General features: G+C 41.7%; 1 protein-coding gene across 1 annotated transcript in view; it reads right to left on the bottom strand.

Moving 5' to 3' along the window:
• The window catches only part of LOC118769340 (mineralocorticoid receptor-like), a 59,843-nt gene extending 39,986 nt beyond the window's left edge, over positions 1-19,857 (bottom strand). The window contains exons 1-2 of the mRNA XM_036516371.1: positions 19,481-19,857; positions 15,457-17,220 (exon numbers count right to left, since the gene is read on the bottom strand). Coding sequence (XP_036372264.1) covers positions 15,457-17,201 — 1,745 coding nt within the window. The 5' untranslated portion in view covers positions 17,202-17,220; positions 19,481-19,857. The remainder of the gene's footprint in view (positions 1-15,456; positions 17,221-19,480) is intronic.
• Positions 19,858-20,854: the final 997 nt, after the last annotated feature.

Raw genomic sequence — 20,854 nt, 5'->3', positions numbered from 1 at the left:
GTGTGTAAGCAGATGAGTGGCATAAGCCCTGGGTGTAGCGAAGGGCGAGAGCAGTCACCCCACCCGGCCTCAAACCCGGGTCTACTGGGTGCCAAACTTGCAGCTTGACCGCAACGCCAAAGAGCCAGGCTCGTTGGTATGGCAGTCAGAGCGCATACTCAATTGTAGTGACAGCACTCTGTCACACTCAGTCTTCACGCATCATTGCAGACACACACATACACACACCCACACACAAGACATGCACACACACGCACATACACACATAAGATGCTGTGGTAACTAACTGTGGGTCTATTTCATCAAAATGTTTGTAGATTTGCATATTTTGTTCTTAGGAGTTTATATGAAAAAGTCGGATTCAAGAAATCTGAAAAACACCCATTTTTGTATTCATTTGTATGATGATGAATCCCAACTGTTCTTAAATTGGATGCTTGTACATGTTATCTGTAATTAGCATACTTAGCATGAGCAGCAAATGCCCCAACAATCCCATATAAAGACATTCTGACTTCCAAGTCGTAGGTGTAGCCAAAATGCTGCCAGAAGGTAAAAAAAGAAAATAATTCCTCTGATTCAGAGATGTAAACAATTCTGACAGAGGTGGATAAAAGAAAAAAAAACATATTTTTTGTAGTGTGAGCAGTGGAGTGTCTGGGACCTCAGTAAATCACTGGTCAAAATAGATTTAAGATTCAAAAAACTTTATTGGCTATCACATAATGATAGAAAATTGTCTTGGGTTATGGGCTCACAAACAACATAAAAACATACACCAATGAAAAACTCACATAAATTTACATTAAAACAAAAACACTTCCATAAATAAGTAAATATATAGTAAAAATAAGCATGTCTTTGACTGCAATGTCTAAATAAATCACTTTTTGAACCAAAGCTTGTCCTTACGGTATCTTGTCTAACAATAATTTCTGTATCTGACACATACAAAGTATGTGGGGGCTTAGATTAAAAGTCTAAATCAGGGGTGACAAGGAGCATTATTACATGTAATTCATACCTTGACTCAAAGATGCTCAGTTAATTCAAAGGGAGTCTGAACTGAAGACCTGTTCTCTGGAGTGTTTCACACATAGGGCCCATTGTTGTTCATCTAATGGTGAACAAATGCCATGTTTCTTAACCATACTGTGTAGGATAAAACAGGCCGATGTGAACTTCTGCACTTCTCAGCTGTCTATAAAAGCATGCCACCTGCCATATCCAAACACATCCCCCAGCCTTTTAGCACACCGATTGTGCACTCCAACACTGAGCGAGTGAGAATATGTAATTGGTTGTATGCAACCTCCCATGGAGTCTGAAGGTTGCCAAGCAGTGTCATCAGCCAGGATTTTGGTACTTTACTATGTATAAAAGAGAATGTCACTGATGAAGGTCACTTGACCAAATCTTTTTCTTTCCAATCCCTACATTTAACTTATTTCTTTTTGTGGCATTATTTAGCCCCAGATAATAATGGTATGTGGGTTTACTGTTGAAACACTTTGCCTAATTTTCGGGCATTCAGCTATACAAGGTTCTCTGGCATTGGCTCCAATTCTTTGGGAGAACGCTCTCACATAGCTTACATGACTCCCAAACCGAAGCTTGCCTGTAAAAATTTAATCATGATGGCCAACGTTGTCACACTGTGTTCACATACCAGAATTGTAAAGCTCAAGAGACTTCAGGGCAGGTCCATGGGTTAGTGACTAAGCGCTGACTGGATTTCCATCCTAGCAGGGTGTAAACCGTCAAGCGAAGCGACACAAATCAAACCAGGCTGGGTGAGTACATTACAGGGAAAGAAGTCTCGTGGTTACAGCAGGGGTGGTGTGGAAAACACCATTGACTATTATGGAATGTGACTCCCTTTTATCCGCCAAAAATCGGCCATTGTTGTGGAAGGCATCTGAGGATAGGGGACAAATACTGCACCGCCCTCCCGCGCCATCCCCCTCAGATGGGGCCATAAGGTTGGCAGAGGGAGGGGCAAAAATGAAACATTCACTGCTGCCCCAGGGAGCAAAGCAACATGGGAAGGTTACATCTGCACGCTTTGCCTTTCACAGCAAGTGGACTAGAGTGACGTTATTGCCGATGCCCCGCAGCAGAGAGTTCATCTGAGAAAACGTCCCCTGTGTTCCTGTACTGTATAGCCTTCAGCACGACTTTAGGGTCACGGCGATCCAAAAATACACCGACGTCCTTTTTCTGCTTTCCAAAATAAGAAATGTACAGTCATGTCTCCTTGCCAGGACTAAAGCGCTGTGTGTTGCTTGCTGTTTGTGTAAACATCTCTCTGAGGTTTTGGGTGGCAGCCTGTTCCACAATCCCGCTCGCGTCTGGGTGCCCACAGGCACCCTTTTAGGCAGTCCCAGAGTTGACTGGATGCAGATGGTCACGAAATGATTACTGGCAAGTATGCTCTAAATAAAAGCATCATTCCTCTTCTGATGTCAAGAAGAAGGATCTTAGTTTGGTTACCTGCAAGGCTATACCACCAGTATCATACACTGTTCCTAGACCACCGCTTACTACAGGGGCAAAATTAGGTTCAACACTGCAGTGTTAACATGTTCTGGCACACCGGTTCATCAAAACCCACATCCAACTACTTGCAATTCAGATGCTGAGATCTTTAGAAATAATGGCACCATCTAGGTTCATGCATAATTACATGAAGAGGAAATAACCTATGCCTCATCATGGGTGAAATCCTGACATCCGCAGACGAACAGTTTAAGAGCCTGTGCAGCTTGGCAAAAACAACAAAATGTAGATTTACTTCAAATATGTATCTGCGGTCTTGAGTGAAGCAGGTTGCCAGTAACCAAAAGCAGTGGGTACATTGACTGACATGTCTTGTGTTGATTCGCTGTGGTCCAAAGCAGACCACAGGGCATCAAGAGAGGGCCACACAGGAAACAGACCTGAGTGGATCACAGAAGGAGGGAACAGCCTCGCAAGGGCCTGCACATTTGCATGTTACTGTGACATATAGCAGGCACTACAGTTACTGCCCAAAGTCAACACCAGCTGGAGGGCTCACACCAGGCCGGTGACAGGGAGGAAACTAAACACACGCGGAGCTGACATGCTAAGCCTGTTAGCGACTGTCAAAACACGGAAGAGGTTGGATTTCAAGAGAAATAAATTGACAAAGTGCATGTGAACGCTCAACCTACAGCGCTAACGGACTTAAGTCTGTGAGGCACGTTTCAATGAGCGACCCGTCTCTGCTGTTGCGCTTATGGTGGGGTGTCCTCCGCTGTAAACGGGACCACTGTGGGACACCCAGAGGACTGTGCGTGCCCTGATTTTACGCCTCATTAACCTTGGGTGGGGACGCTGGAAACTTAAACCCAACCCTCACCTGCTCTCTGGATTCTGAGCTCCCATTCATACTTGTTCCTAATGATCACCAGGACTGAAGTCCGCCCATCCCCATCACCTCCCCACCCCTGCACCCCCCCACCCCCCCCCCACCCGCCTCCCCACTCCACCAGCCTCACCCCTGCTCTCCCCCTCAGCTCTCTTTCTCAGGGCCAGCTTTCACACTCTGCATTACCTGGCTCCTGAAGCAGCTGCTTTGGTGGTCTATTTCACTGGCGCCTTTAAAGGTTTTGGCAAGCAGACTACAGTCATTTAAAAAACATTAACATGGAAGGTGGTTATTATCTATTTTTGTGTGGGGTTTTTTGTATCAGTGAGAGCTGAATGAACATTGATACCCCTTTCACTAACTGTCAGAACAGTGTTGGGCCTATATAGGCTGGAACCTGGCTGGCCTGGGCTGACAAGGCTTGGTTAGTTTTCCATAGCTGGCTGGAACTAGGCTGGAATACGTCAAACACATTACAATAGATAGAGAGGTGTGCTCCCATACTTATACTGGTAAGCAGAAGAAAATTCTTAAGATACGTTTCACTAACCTACATGAAAAATCATAACAGTCCCCTCTATTTTGCATTACTCCTATTTAGATGGGCACAACTTACTTATGAACGCTGTCCTATGAATTTACATGGTTAGATAGTTAAAGCTAGCTAACTGCTAGCTTCTGGTAATGTAACAGAATGCAGGTTCAAGATACAATTACTTTTTTGCTCTGTGAGTGGATGTCTAAAATTAGTGACACAGGGATACATGACTTTGCCTGATGGAGCTTGTGCAGCTGGACTTTCACATTTGTGTTGGCGTAGCTTTCTGAAGGCCTTAATTGAAACAAGAGAAATAAGACACACATGTTGGGAGTGTGTAAGAGTGCAGGAATGAAGAGAACTCTCCAGGCATCTGAAACACTTCAGACGAAGCCAGGAAACAACAGGCCATCTGCAAAAAACGTACGCGATGTTCTTATGAATGAAACGCTCAAATCCAGGACGGGGCTTTAAAATTAAAATTTGCGATTAACTCAACCTTCAAAGCAGAGAAAGTGTGCCTCCAGACGCGTGAAATGCTAAATAAAGCACAAGTCTTTAATGTGAAGGTGATAGCACTTTCATTAGCTTATCCAATTATTGAAAATACCCTTATCGTCAGGAGAGCGAATGTAAACTGACAGTTGGTCTGCACAGGGCGAGAGCAATGCCTGATGCTGCACTGGCAGCATATCGATCAGACAGAACATTCGCATTTCAGCGAGGAGGGAGCCATTACTACCACAAATTAGCACAATGTGTCAGAAACATCCACGACAGCTGTATGTGGTCTAATGTCCTTATCAGCGGCCCGCTGAGTGCATATTTTATGGCTGAATGAGACCTTTCCTTGCATTCCAACCTGTCCATTGACCGTTCGCTGGCTCAGGCGGAAAAGAATGTGGAGCATTATTCCAACTATCTATAAAAAAAACACAAAATTCTCACTCCAGATGTGTTCCCCATTGATGCTTTAAGCCTGGATTTAATGACTATTTGCATTAAGACTTTTACACCAGTTATTACATAAAATTACATTAGATACTAGACATGTGGGTTTCTTGTAGTTTTATTTAATTTTTATGGAGAGGCAGCACTCTCATTCTCTCAAAGTCATCTCCTCGTGTTTATTTGTGATCACTCTAATTATTTATTAATAAATAAGGGGAAACTTTGGAGAAACTGGTGATTACCAGTGAGACTGAACATGTATGTGCTCCTATGGTCCAAGTTTCATAGTTAAATAAAAGTCTCAAGCAGCATTCATGTTATGAAATAAATGAAGGCAATGCTTAAAGTCATGGAAATAAGAAATGGCACAGCACAGTAAGAGTGTGTCAAGGAAAAAAAAAAATAACGAGAATATTAAAAATGTAAAACCTTAATTACAAAGTGATTCCAGAAATCGCTCACTCCCACAGCCTGGTAAAAGTATGCCGTAGCTTGGGTAGATTTGTGGTGATGAGACAGATGCAGCTGGTTAAAAAAAAAAAAAACACAGGCAGACAGTCTACTTTAGAGCAGAGTTGGGACTTCTGATGGCGTCAGACGCAGTAAAACTGAGGGAACACAAACCTGTGCAGTTTTCTGGCTGTAGCCTATGTGTGGAGTAACACGTCTACCAGCTCCGTCAGCGGGAGACACAAACCTCCCTACAGCTGAGCGAGCACCAGGGCTGAACCCCATCTCCGTTCAGCTGACGCGGTGAGGTTCTGAGCTCAAACTCAACTGAGCTCAGAACACTACGTTATTTTTGCATTACATTACATTACCGCTTCTGTATCGTTTCCACCTCTGTACTGAGCCACCTCTTTAAAACGGCCACAGAGACAGGGGGGCAAAATAGCACTAACACCCATACCTTTCACCACACTAGCCCCTGCGGACCTCAACAAAAGGGACACAGGAAAGCTTGCCGTGACAAATCCAAATAATATATCCTGTAATGACTTTCAGTAGACATTTTGGCTCAAAATGGCACAAAAAAACTTTTATTCAGCAATATATATTCCTGTTTTACGCGTTTTGTCTTCTGTCAACAAGTCCATATGATACAGTATGTACCTTTTCTGTGGGCCGTCATTGGTTATCTTCTCTGTTTACCCATTGGGTCAGTGTGTCATTGTACTGTACACCCTGAGGCAAGTGCACTGAAGACGTGCTTGGTAACCTCACTGTACACTGTGTTGTTGGAAACCGGTATTTCAGTTCACTCAGCACAACTCAAGACCAGACAAAGCCCAGAATCTCAGTTCTCTTGTTATATACAAAACTGTAGAGAGAGGCCCCGTGACATTTTTAGGCCATATTCAATACCAATATAGTTTCTAGAATATTTCTGTGCATTACCTGCGATGCAATGTAACAAATGAGAGTTAGTCTGTATTGCAGTCCACAGCTCCCTACTCCTGCAAGCCTAAGCTCCTTCACTGATCTTTGGGGCAGAACTATTGGTAATTTTATCAGGCATTTTCCGATAATTATGAGCAATGTCATATTTATTTCAACTGTTTGCCACAGTTTTATATTTATATATATTTTCTATTCATTTTAAGATGACAATGTCAAAATACTACCTAAGTCTCCTAATAAGTGCTCCATTTTGACTTCCAGTCTCCAACTCAGGTACCCAATCAAGGATTTTATGGAAACCATGCACAAAAGGTCTCCTCACCATTCCCCAGAACCCCTTGCTCTCCATGTTAAAATGTCAAACAGGATCACACATGATTTTGGTATTTTTCACTTACAGGCTCTTGGTCCTTGCACATTAACAATTTTCCTTCAACTAAGTGCCTTCTGTGCCTCATGCAACTTCTTTGCATAATAGATTGTCTTACTTAGATCTTACTGTATATTAGCTCATTGATAGTAATAATATGATCACTTGAAATGTCAATTTCTCCACATTTCAATGAAAGGATATTTAGCAGTATTTCTTAAATTTCATAGTCCTACATCATAGTTCTATACTCTTCATACCGGTGAACATCCACCCACTCACCAAGAACTGCTTCATAAGAAATATTTCCAGTCTGTTGGATCATAAATCACATTGCATCTTGTCTGACATGCTTTTGCTAATGGAAGCTAGTTCTGCTGTCAGTGAATCCCAGCCTCTCCTGAAATATAGGCCAACCGGTTTCTGAATAAACATTTCAGAAGTATCACTGATAACACTAAATAAACATGGGCAATCTTGACATTCTGTATTTGTTCACTCACGTGCACCCCACGGAAAATCATCACTGAAGAAATTCAATAAACATATTACATTGATCTCAAGTCAGAACACGCATCTGCAAACAGTATATCAGATAATGCATATCAATTACCACTTTCATTGTTAGATAACCTTTGGGATACAGCCAGTAAAAATGTACCTTTGTTTTCACAAAAGTAGCAATTAACTCAGTAAGACCTAATTGGTCCAATCCAGGGTATTTGATTGGAGAAAAAAATGCACACACAGAGACCCCCATGAACTCAGTTTTATCCTGTACTGGGTTATTATTATGTGCGATGGTCTGTACTGACAACGTACATTACCACAATGTATTTTTCTTTCATTCTCAGTGCTTACAGTGCTACCATAAGAGAACATGGTGATGGAAAAATACGATTATGAAATGGTGCAAAGATATAAATGCCTTTTCCAAACAAGACACTTAAGTTCAGCCTCTACACTACTCCATCTGCCCATTGAGCATCTATAGCCTTGCGTTTGCAATCTTGCTTTATCATTGCTGTAAGTAAATTTCTGTTGATTATGAGCGTAATTAGTGATAATTATGCTGCAGTAATCACATTTTGTGAAGTACATGCATAATGTACAGTACGTTACAAACAGGACAAGGAACAAGTAACATAAAAGGAAGAAGAAAAAAGGTTCATAAAAGACCCCACAAATGGCTTTTTACATCTTTAGTAAAGAGTATTAAATAACCAAATGCACCTTTCACAGCATTATCAAGTCATCAATGGGTTAAATGTACAGGAATAACAGGGTAGGGTAGCACAGACATAGAAACATGCAGGGATTTTAGGTAAAATGATAAGCGCACAGCAGGGTGTAACCTAAATCTAAACCCCTGGGTAAGAGCAGTTATAAAACAAATCTGATTGTTGGTACTGTCTAAAAACCATCCAATTAAATGCAGTTTTTAGGCTGATTAGTCGCTGTTGAAGTTCTAGTCCCTCAGTGCTCGAGTGGTGCATTCTTGAGCTGCACGACAAAGGGGGGGAACGGCCTCCCATCATGTGGAGACTGGTCAGCACCGCCTAACGGGGGCACAGACTGGCTGAGACTCACAGAGAAGGTGCCCGCTCCATCCTGTTCCAGTAACTGCACCTGGATGCGACAGGCCAGGGCAGCTCCACTACCAGGCACAATGAAGTTGCACGTGTTCCTAAAGTGGTACGAGGAAATCTGTGGCACTGTGGCATGCTCATGTTCTTTTTGTCAAACGCTGTTCCAGGAGTTCAAATGAGGACAGACTTTTTTTTTTTTACCCAGCATTCATTGCCAGTTTTGTTGGTGTGCCCAGAGGCACTGACATGTGTGTCTGTGCATGCCTGTTTGTGTACGCGCGTGTGTGTGTGTGTGTGTGTGTGTGTGTGTGTGTGTGTGTGTGTGTGTGGGGGGGGGGGGGGGGGGGGGGGGGGTCCTCAGACTCAATCAAAATAAAAGGATTATATATTGATTTATGCATTGGATATGTTTAGAAAACAAGCTTTATTAGAGAACCTGTGAACAAGTCATTGCTTGCCTTATGTGGGGGAGGCCTTCTACCACTTCCTTACATGTGACTTACAAAGGAAAGGTGGCCCTTACCTGTAATACAATACTCTTAAGACAAACATTGAAAATGAATCTGTTGTGTCAACAGATCATGAGCAATATGGAAATCCTTGAAATGTAGTATATTTAGCATGTACTATATGCTGCATCCAGTTATGTGATTTTGTTTTGTCTTGAATGAAACAAGAACACACTTGAATGAAAGCAATCTCTTCTGAGTTACAGTGATCTCTTTTTTGTAAATGTATTCCAAAATACTTAATTTTTTATTGTTTGAAATAGCAGCAAGATAAATTACCATATACACATAAGTAGTACTGAGTACACACAAGTTGCTAAGAACAATAAAAACTGAAAAATCCTTCTGACATACTTGAAGAGCCTAAAACCTAAAGGCTGAAGAGACCACTTTTGTCTGAGTGTTAATTTTCTTGCACAAAGTGTATTCCAGGGAAACAGACCAACAAAAAATTTTCATCTACCTGAAGAGTCTGATAGCTATTACAACGAAAAGCTACTCGAAAACAGAACATGACCACAGGCCTCAGTGCAAGCATTTACAAGCAGCTTGTCAGGTTTAACACGACTACGACCAAGGTGGCCTCTACCCAAACTGTACATCGCTTAACGTGTGAGAGCAATACACTGAGACGTAAATCACATGCTTTGGGAAGCCCGGACTAATCTTTCTCACTCTCTCGGCACCCATAAATCAAACAGAATAGGCCTCGCAACAACCTGGGCTGTCAGTCCTCACGTAGCAGCCCCCTTCCTCCTCAGAGTGCATATTCCCAGCATGACTGTGCATGGGGCCTCCTCAGTCCGATCAAGCTTCTCACAATCAGGCCACGCTTTTAAATTCCAGGTGAGTGTCAACCCGGCGGAGGGCACTCTCAGAACCCCTGCACGCAAAACCCGCGCTACGCAGGCCGAACGCACGCAGGCTTGGATTTAATTGGATATTTGTATCCAGTGGTGTATGACTTAATCAAATCAATGCCATCCATTAATTCAGAATAAGAACATACAATTAAGTGCCTATTAGTGTTCCGGCAGGAATATGCGCGTTGATCCCAGTGTAGAACATTGTGTTGGCAGGGGTCCAGTTACAAGTGTTCTTTCCTCCCGAACTGATTCTCCCTCATGGCCTCCTCAGCAGCTGAACCTGAGACAGGGCAGGTGCACTGCTCTGTAGAGGTTCCAGAACTTTCCAAACCCATCACAACTGACTTAATGAGTGAATACATTTACAATGACCTGCCCCTTATTTAAATTATGCGTATGATATATTAGCATAAAAGCATAAAAATACATTTTAGTTTGAGTCAAATGGCCTGCATGTTCACAGACCAGTGCAATGTTTTTTTGATTAGTGTGAATGTCTGGGGAAAGGGAGTTATTCTATGTTTCTCAAACCCCTCTCAGCTCGCAATTTGGGAACCACCGTCCTATACCCACTGCTGAGCCATGTGTTATGAGGGGCCGTTTAGGAAATACAGTATATGTGAAACGCTCATATAGACACATGTGAAATTCATTCACACATATATACTTATGAAATGTTCGTACAGATATACATGAAACGGGCACATTCATACATATGAAACGCTTCACACGCGCATCCATTTCAGTATAACGGGAAGGCATTTCTGCATATCCGGAAGGCATTTCAGTATAACCGGAAGGCATCTCAGTAAGGCATTCTTCCAACCGTCACGCTTGATCGCAGTTCTGGCTAAAACTGTGCATTCATGAACTTTCTTCTTTTATCTTTTACTCCAGTCATAGCTATGTGTTAGGGTAATGAGGAAGACGTGACACAGTTCTTCGCTGATGCACTGCGTTGCGTTGAGGCAGTACAGAGGGAGAGGGACGATGTTGCCCTTGGAAGACTATACAGAGAGCTGGATGACCACACTTGGACTGTGTGCGCATTTTTAAGTGCTTAGTCCCGAGGAGCCTAGACACAGAGCCAACAAAACTGCTGCTTCATAATGCCACTACAATCTTCACCAAGGCACATTTATACAATTGAAAAACATGAATCAACTTCAAAATCCAAACTTGGCAACTCAGTTACTTCATCTTCTATTTCTCACTTTGAAGATACAGAGTACAAGTTATCTAAAAGCAGTAACCTGGTTCAGGACAGTGCCTACTGTTAAAAGACCCACTCACAGTAATTTTGTACTTGAGGATCTGAGAATGGAAAATTACTGTACTTCTCTTGGTGTCAATGTTCAACGATAACCAAAAAAAATCCTATCAGACAGAGCAGCTCACCTGTCCTGAAGGGTACTTTTTTTTTTTTTTTACAACCCACCAATTTCGCTTCAGACTACACAATTTATTTCGAGAACCCTCTGTCTAAAAATACACAGAAAAACACTGAAAAGTTTTGTTAACAGTTTCTGTGTAAATATGCAGAGCTAACCAGTTTCAAGACTCTGTAATGAATAGCCTAAATAACATTCAGGCCCTAATGAGAAAGCATTCTTTCATGAAAAAAAAACTTCAACAGTGCACTCCAGTGTTCAGCAGAATCACTGTCTAAATAGGGTACAACAAGATGTTGGCAGCAAGCACATAAGTCATTTAGAACACAAAAGTAGGTCATGTGGTAATCATTTCTCATTTTATCGTCACTTTGTTGATATTCCATTTAAATGTGTCTGCGGGACAATAATAGCCAATTTTTTTTCCTCCTGCTGCAGGACGGTTTTAACTAATGTACAGCCACTTATTTTTAATGTTTGGCAAAAATGAACAATATTACAGCTTGTTCAACCGGCAATTTGTGAGATGCAGCTGAGCAAAACTAGTGCATTCAGCTGACCACCTGTTCTCTCCCTGCAATGGAGTATGATTTCTGGAGAATAAATTTGGCCTCAGCAGATGTTTTTGCATTTAAATTAGAGTCGAACAGCACTTGCACGGGAGCCAGCTCGCATTGTGTAATCCGGATACCTTAGCTATACAGCCTCTTTTAATTAAAAACATTCCCTCGTTTACAGGCCCACCACAGGCAAACACAGGCAGAGCCAGCATTTCACTCACTCAGCCGCTCAGGCCGTGGCAGGAGCCAAGATTTCAGTTCTACTCTTATGTAATGTACTGTATCGCTGATCGCAGGATATTGAGTGTATGACTGTTAGGGCCCCCGAGTTTAACCAACAGCTCGTCAGACAGGCCAAAAGGACAGTCCCAAGATGGTGGAGTTGACACCAGTAGCTGATGAGGTCACAGGTTCACAGACGCTGCTCAATGTCAATCCTGATAGCCCTTCATGGCATTCCGCCACACCATCTCGACCGTCATCCTGTCTGACACTACGATAAGCTGGATCTTATTAGGACAACATCCCTCTCACCATATGGCTGTATGGAGACAGTGGTGTCATTTCCCTGCTCGGGTAGCTACAGTCTGGATATGAATTTCTTTTTCCCTGATTATTGGCTACACATGTTTTCCAGTCAGTTAGTTACTGACTTAAACACAATGAAATCATGCAAACATTATATAAGAAAATTCAATCTACTTGTGAAATACCCTAGGGCTAATTATTTTTGCAATAGCGTAGTGAGCAAAAGGGAAATTGATTTCATTTTTCCATGAAGCAGCATTATTCATGTGGGTCAAATGAGGCAAATAATTTAGACAAGAGAGATTAAATGAAGGGATGACAATAAAATTAAGATGTCTGTTGACCTATGCGCTTAATTTACTCTGAAAAAACCACAGTAATCTGCTGATTAATGTCTCAGTTTCATCAATAAAATGAAAATTCCTCTGGCGTATATATATTTATACATAGATATTACCCATATAATCTGGGTACCAAAGTATTACGGAACATGTTCAGAAGGCAGGGGGGCTAAGCCAAATTCAAAGCAGCTCAACAAAAACGCCAAAGCTGAAACAGCTGTGAAACAATTACCCTTTTCTGCATGGACATAAAAATAATGTATAAATCCACAAGAATGAACATCTCTGAGTTTTTCTGTTGTTAAACACTTGCCACTCAGCCTCTTCTGTGACCCCCATCCCTAATAATAACGAGGAAAAACACTAAAAAAAAAAAAAAAAAAAAAAACCTTTTTCCCATAGCTGACACAAACAGCAATCAAAAATCAAACAGTGAAAAATCATCAACTAAATGGTTTCATTGTTCTACTAACTGTTCAACTCAATCTATTGATTGGCTGGCATTGTGGCATACTTAGGCAGTATTGTGGTTAATCTGGTGACAGTGTTGTGTATTGGTTTACAAATCGTCCTAGCAACTAGAAGGCTGCAGGTTTGATTTGGTGATGAGGCACTGCTGTGGTACCTATAACCAAGATACACAAATGGAATTGCTTTGGGTATTTACCCAGCTTTGTGAAAGGATAACCTGTAAAGTGTTATGCTATACAAGTCTAACTGGGAGGTGGAAGATGACTTAAGATGACCTAAATGTTCCAAGTAAGTTAACCTATGTTAAGATAAGGCCAATAGCAGGTTGGGGAGAACCTAGAGACGTGCCAGCCATAGGGTCATGGCTGCTGCCCTTGGCCCAGTTTCACTGACACATAGCCTGGCCATGCTGTTGAGAATGAAAGTGTGCATATTTGTTGAGGCTGTAGCGGTGAATTGGGTTGGGAGGTGAGCAATAATTAGCTAAACCTCACTGCGCAGGATGACTGTTATTGTCTTCTCTGGAACAGCAACAGACCAAACATCACAGAAAAAAAGATCACATGTACTACTCCTCTCCAAGCAGCTAACTTTTATCCATGTCTGGTAGGCCATGAGAAGCTTGTGGCTTTGTTAAATGTTTTCTGCATGTTGTCAAAAAATGCATTGTAAATTTAAACCCTGCCCAAAATAACTTTTGACTCTCTAATCATATTTATCAGGGCATTAAGAGCCAAGCCCTCCGATATATTAAAACATGGCAGTAACTGTATATGGATGAAATCCAAAAATGAAAAGATAAGTTCTACTGTAAGTACAGTCATACTTCCTAACCGGATTACTGTGGGGGAGGTTTCTCTGATGACCTCTTTCACTTTAACAGTAAAAACAGATCTTTAAAGACCACGGTCAAGGCTGTTGACTGGTATTAGTTGTTTTTCCTGGATCACAGTGAATTCTTTTGGAATTTAGCATGCAACTAGGCCATCTAAATGCAGTCTGAAAAAAACACTGTATCAAAGTTGCACAGATTGACCTCTTTTAAAGAAACAGAAATTTAAAGCCACAGAAGCCTGGTGAAGTTCCAGAAAGTACCTGTTTACTCCCACAAAATCATGTGACCTATGAGTAATAGTTAATTTATGACACTTTCAAAATTGAGAGACCTCATAAAAAAGATATTTACATGACAAAGTCTCTGCTGGATGTATTTATCATAATGCAATAAAGTAGGTATTGAGCATACACGGTCTCCTGATAAGAGATAGACTTTGGCTCCCTGCTATGGTACAGTAAACGTAATTGTTTACAGTCAGTGTCAGGATCTTGTGTTTCCAGGACAAAGGCACAGTCGTCCTCTCATAGTTGCTGATCTCTGTGTCCCTGTTCCTGCTTCCTGGGTTTCCACACCCAACTGAAATTCTCCCTAATATACTCTAAATGCATGTTTATGAGAGCACACATGCACACCTACTCTGTATACGATCATACTTTTTTTTTTTTTTAGCACATTGTCACACAGAATATTTTTAAAAATAAGCAGTAGCCCAGGGCAACATGACTCAACAGCCTGAAATGACAAAACTAATCCTTGGAATAAATGTCTCCAAATCCAAGGTTTTGGTTTGTTAACGAACAATTTTTACTGCTAAAAGTTTTATTAAAGTCTGCATGAATATCTCCATTCTTTTGATTTGGAAACAAAAAAAAAACCTAGTGAAGATTAGGCACATTGAATAGATTTCAACCCACACCAGGACAAATTAGCATAGCTTTACACTAAGTAGGTTTGCACAGATTAAGGGGAATCAAAACAATATCCATTAAAAGTGGGAAAAATCGAAAATGTAAGTTTCCATTAGATTCACACCCTCCTTTCCCCTGTGATGGGTCATTAACAAAGACTAATAAGATCTGAACAGATGTTATTCTCATACCTGTCTGGTAGAAGACACCAATGACTTGATTTGGCATCAAATATTTCCCTATTAAACATGGATTTATGATCTCATTCCAGGTGGGCAACCAATTTATGTGTCAGTGATGAAACTGTCTAAGTGATACTATATTGTCAACCATACTGAATACCACCCTACAGAATATTTGCTGCTATATGAAAAGCTGACAAGAGTACTTCACAAATCCATACATGTTGGTTCACTAAAACAAACATTTTACGTTGTTCCTGACTTCTTCCCCAAGAGGACTGACACCTTCATGCAGTCTTTCCATGGAGTAACCATAATTCACATCCTGGAAACCATCTTGAAACAATCAGTTTTTTTTTTTTTTTTTTTTATTACACCAAGTACAAAAAAATCAGCTGCCACTATTTATTTCCTTCTCCAGGGTGGAACCGCACATTCTGTGGCAACCTTCAACACACAGCACTCACAATGTGACCTCTTCACATGCAATACCCACAATGCACTCATAGGCCTCTTTTGTACACACACTACTCACTCGCAATATCCCCTTTTCATACACAATACCAACAGCGTCACCTGTTAGTGCACAGCACTCACAAAGTCAGGCCCTCCTGCTTCTTACCTCGACATGGTCTCTGCAGTACAGCTCTGACCCACGTAACCCTCTCCCCTGGATGACAGAGAGCCCTGCGACAGGCCCGGGCGAGGCTTCCATGTCTCCATTAGCGCCGTAACAGGAGAAATTAGATTTAACAAGGGGTTCGTCTGGTCCTTCACGTCGTGCCGCGAAAAAGACATTGTTCCTTGTGCTCCGATCTGGTAATGAAATGAATGTCCACCTGAATTAACACCAACAATGGCTGACGTCGGCACGCAGTTATTCTCTTGGTAATAGCAGCCATCGTTCAACTCCTGCTTAATCCCCTTAGGCAGGACACTGTTGGGAAACACACCAGGTTCGTAGTTGCCATTCATGGAGGAAACAGGGGGTCCTAATATCCCAGAAAGGCTATATTCATCTATGTTATCCCTCAGGGACAAGTATGTAGTCTCTGTCACAGGAAAGAGATTCAAAGCGTGCTGCTGCCCGTTGTATGGAGGATTCAGACAAGTTGCGTCTTTGTTTGATTCGGTTTTTATCTGGGCGGGAAAGACTGCGCCAGGGGCATTTCTGTGCTCCGAGCCCAGACACATGCTCCTTATGTCAGGATCTGGCTCACTTTTTATGTACTTAATTGTGCCCAGTGGATCCAGGCCCACACTGTACATCTCCCTGTCCTCGCTCTCGACCTTTGGGAAGTTGAAGCCTTTGAAATCTCGGCCTTTGTCCCCCGGACTGACACTGTTGCTCTGGACCAAGCCTTGCGCGCCATCGGGGTTAGACACGGGGAACCCCGAGTTTGGGGGGCTCGACATGGCTGCGGTGTTGACAGCCGCGGGGCTGGTGATTGACGCTTGGATGCCGCTGCTGTTATTGTTGCCAGCAGGGCTGGACACCGACAATCTCAGGTTAGCATTGCAGCAGGGCGGAGACCTGACGCTGCCCATGCTCTGGGGACTGGAGATAGGGGACCTCAGAATATTGAGAGGACTCGTCAGCGGGGAGCCCATGGCGCTGGTGTTTGTGGGGCTGCAGCCGGCGGGGTGTCTGGGCTGAACGCGAGAGATGGCGCACGCCGTTGGCGCTTGATTGTTCGGGCTGCTCCCAGACGGACAGGCTTTCCCAAAGTACGAGGGGCTGGTGGTGGACGACGCCAAGCTGGTAGGGCTAGAGAGGGAGCTGTTGGAGTCTTGAGGACTGCAGGAGGCCGGCGTGGCCAAAGCACCCGATCCCTGCAGTGTGCCAGGGGAACCCTTCACTGGAGCCTTCGACGGACAGGACATCGCAGGGCAAGACACAGAGGGAGATTTCAGCTTTGGACTGCCCGCTGCCACAGATGGGTCACCCTCCATGAGTGGGCCAGTGCTGGCATACAGGTTCCCAGGGCTGCAGTGCCCTCCATGGGAACCCTGCTGACTAAAGCCATAGTCTGCCTCTCTAGCTGCATTCATATACAAGCCCATCGACTCGGCCACCGTTTTGGAAAGCTCTGTTTCCAACTTCCCCGGACTGTTAAAAATCGGGAGGGCGAGCTGTTGACTGTGGTTCAGACAGAGAGAGGACTCCTTGATCTTGTCTCCGTTGTTCTCCTTGAAGCTGGCTGCTGCACTGGGCCCACAGCTGATGTTCACACTGTCCATTAAAACATTGCTGTTGGTCTGATTTGGCTCCTCCACGAAACAGCAGAACTCCGTGTTAGGCATGTGTGCCCACCTATGCTCCATGTCTGAGCCCTCAATGAAGCTTTGGTATCTCTTTGTTTCCATGACTGGATCATTGATACACCTGAATGACGGGGGTACAAAGGAAAATAAAATTCATATTGCACACTTAAATAATTTATCTTTAATATTTTGATGGTCACATTTTTTTAAGCCTAGCAATGAAAAGTGAAAACCATACAATACTGAATGACAAAGTTGTTCATAAAAGCTAGACATTTGACGCATTTAAAATGAAGGCAAAATATTCAAACTAGGTCGAATATATACCCAAATATACAGGATTTATGAACCAATTAAATATTCTCAAAGTCTTTGTTAGAAAATGTAATAATATATTATCCATTCCCAAAAACAGCCATGTATTTAATAATGGGCTTCAAAATGTTTTGTCCATTTATGAGTGGAAAATATTTCATGTCAAGAAATATACATTATGGTACATGCATAAAGAAAGCAAGTTCAGCTATACTTGAGTATACTGAATCATAAGAGCTGCTGAAATTTAAAGAACTTCTTTTATAGTTCTCTTTCTTGTAGTCTTCATGTTATAAAATAACTGTGTATAAACTTTACTAACCTTATGATCTGAATAGAATGAACATACTTCCACATCATCACAAAAAAAACACTTTGTTAAGAGGTAAATAAATGATTGCCATATTAAAAATTAAAGATATTTTCCATTTGTGTTCACAAGAAAGCTTGCAAACAGGGCTACAGTACATCAAATGGAAGCAAAGACGCAGGCTAATGGACCAAGAGGAGATCCAGGGTGAGACTCAGTCTAACAGAGGGAGACAAACACTGGCACCTTGGGACCAGTAAAAAAAAAAAAACACATTTTTATTTGAGGCAACACACAAATCACTAAATCACTGACTATCTCTCTCAAACTGTTCTTGGTAGAGTGATGCTGTATTGGTTCCCAAAGGTGACTTTTATTTGTATTGAGTGCATTTAATTATACCTGCTGTACCCATGAAGAAAGAGTGGATATTGACTGAGACTTGTTTGACGGAGTCACATTGACTGAGACTTGTTTTGAACAGTAGTTCTTTTTTAAAATATTTTCAGCATGGGTTATTTGGATTTGTTTTATAATATTACGTAATACCCCCCCCCCCCACTCCACAGTGAAAACGATAGTGTTGCTTTAAATTTTAAAACGACATCACGTGGCTTTGTAGCGTTCTCGTTTTACCCCACCTCTTGTTTGCAACCATTGGACAAAAAGAGACGCTCAGCTTGAAAACTTCATCACGCCACCTACGGATTGGTTTGATTACTCTGTCATTCGTGCACTTATTGGTACTGCAGTCAAAACATAACTACGACGTCCCATGAAATTATAAAATTCGCAAGACTACAGATTACCCCGGAGAAAAAAAACTGTTAATGTGCAACAGGATACTTATGCCCAGTACGTGACAAGTACTGTCATAAAACACGACAAGTTCACTTTTAGTAAGCAGCAAATGAGCTTGGCCAAAATTCAAGTTTGCATGGCTTTGGGCTAGAGAAAAGTGTTCAAAAATAGGTAACTCATCAGATTTTCAACGACCTACATTATCTTGTTTTACAATGGGAGCAAATAATTCAATAGCAAACTGCAAGATTGCGATATCTGTTCAACAACACACAGCAGTGGTATCGTTGAACATAAAACGACCGCGACTTGGGGGAAAGTACTTGGAATATTGTATCCTTTTCAGCAACACCGTTTCATGTCAAATTTTCGACCGAGAGATTGACACTGAACGCCGTTATTGAGCTTTGATGAGAGTGTAACCACAAGGACGCTTCAGACTGCCTCTCCTAATGGGGTAAATTGTTATTAACTTGACGATCTATTAAGTAAACATCAATTAACTTGGATACAATATCTAAATATATCTTAAAACAAATATAATTAAATGAACAGACAGAGGTTAAAGCAGGTACATACAGAAACTGAAACTTGTTAAATAGTTGGAGCATCCTTTTCAGAACTGTATATTAAATTATTGCTGTCGTTGCTGTTCAAAGTGTTACATTGTAGTGCTTTCACATATTTTTATTAACTATATTAGTAGGCCTATTATGTGGAACGTAGCATATACGTTATGATTTCATATTTATCCCTGAGCGCTTTACGATACCCCTGGAGTAGTTCAAAGTGAATATTGCTCCTTTGATTACACTCATAGCAAGCAGTGGGCTTAATAAAAGCTAATAATAACTCGTTCCATTTTAAATTTGATGTAACTGACGTGATCCAAAGTACTCAATTAACTATAACTGATTGGAGGATACTACCTCAGGCCAACATTTTGAGTCCTTACCTGAATTACGACATCCAATTTAGTCAGGTGGCAGTGTTGCTGGGCAGCAATAATCCAAAAAAAAGATAAAAGGGACGGTAACAAACAGATAAATATTTTTTCCTTATTATATTCCCAGTGTTGCGACAGCTATTCACTTCTGCCATACATCCAGTAGTTTCAGTTCTGACAGCTTAAAGCGCAAAAGTGTACAGCTGCGTTTGTCAGTCGTAATCCTCCAAAGCACGGTGCTGTTTTAACTCCACGACACACACACCGACGATTGAGACAGCTCTCTGTGTGTTTTTACATTCGGTCCATATTACCGCAGATTTCCGATTCTGCTGCTTCCCGACAGAAGACTGTTAATAAAAGCGAAGGAGTCAGACAGACTTGCTGCGAGACGTCATTCTGTGCACATGGACCCTCCTACTGCAACGAGTGCAATACAAACTCAGGGGATGGGAAGGGGAGGAGGGGGGGTTCGTTTGTCGGCTGCTGCACAGAGGTACGCCACAGCAAACCTTTGGAAGTAGGACAGGGCATTCTAATTAAGCAGGTGTTCAGACGACTGTTTCAGACAAAGCCATATAAACTAGGAGGGAAATATATTAACAAAGAAATGAACTTGCTGAAACCGAGCTGAACGGCAATACGCGGTAGCTTTAAACGATGAGATTCATTAACGATGATCGAACTGTTAACTACGATATACAATAACGTACACAGTGGGATCAAAGCTATTAGATAATGTGCACCACTTGTATTATTTGTTACTGTTGAACTGTTAGACTGATAATGTTATAATGATTGTTTCATATAAGCAATGACATCTATTAATACTGCAATGCAGCATGGTTGATAATCAAGACTAGTGTCTGTCATCGTTTAATCATGGTTTTGAATATTTATGTTGGGGTTTGATACCTTTGACATGTAGAACCTGAAAGGTCCTCGAAGTATGGTATAATATGACATAGGTGGTATGGCTCTGAACTACCTCCTGAAAGTATTACAAATCTCTGTAGGCTACTTCTTAGAGTACATGTTGTACTTTTAGCTATTGTTTGTATTTTTAAGGAAAATTATTAATTCATATCACATCATACTATTGTATGATATACACTGTTCATATATATGATGATATATGTTAATTTATGTCATGACAGTCTTACTTATGCATATTGAAGGTAGCCGGCAAGAACATTACAATTATCATTGTATAATTCATTTTATTGCTGCAAATAATTTTGGTATATCCTGGTTATTGTCAGCTGACTAAAGTGAACCATCAAATGGCATCGTGTTCCAAGATCAAACAGATGTGGATGTCTCATTTGTTTAATAAATTAAATGTATCAATATTTAAAAAAAAAAAACACATACAGACCCCAG

This window comes from Megalops cyprinoides, chromosome 22 (genome assembly GCF_013368585.1).
Source record: "Megalops cyprinoides isolate fMegCyp1 chromosome 22, fMegCyp1.pri, whole genome shotgun sequence".
In the NCBI taxonomy this organism is placed as follows: Eukaryota; Metazoa; Chordata; class Actinopteri; order Elopiformes; family Megalopidae; genus Megalops; species Megalops cyprinoides.
The sequence above is the reverse complement of the archived record's forward strand: the minus strand, read 5'-3'. Positions and strand labels throughout refer to the sequence as shown.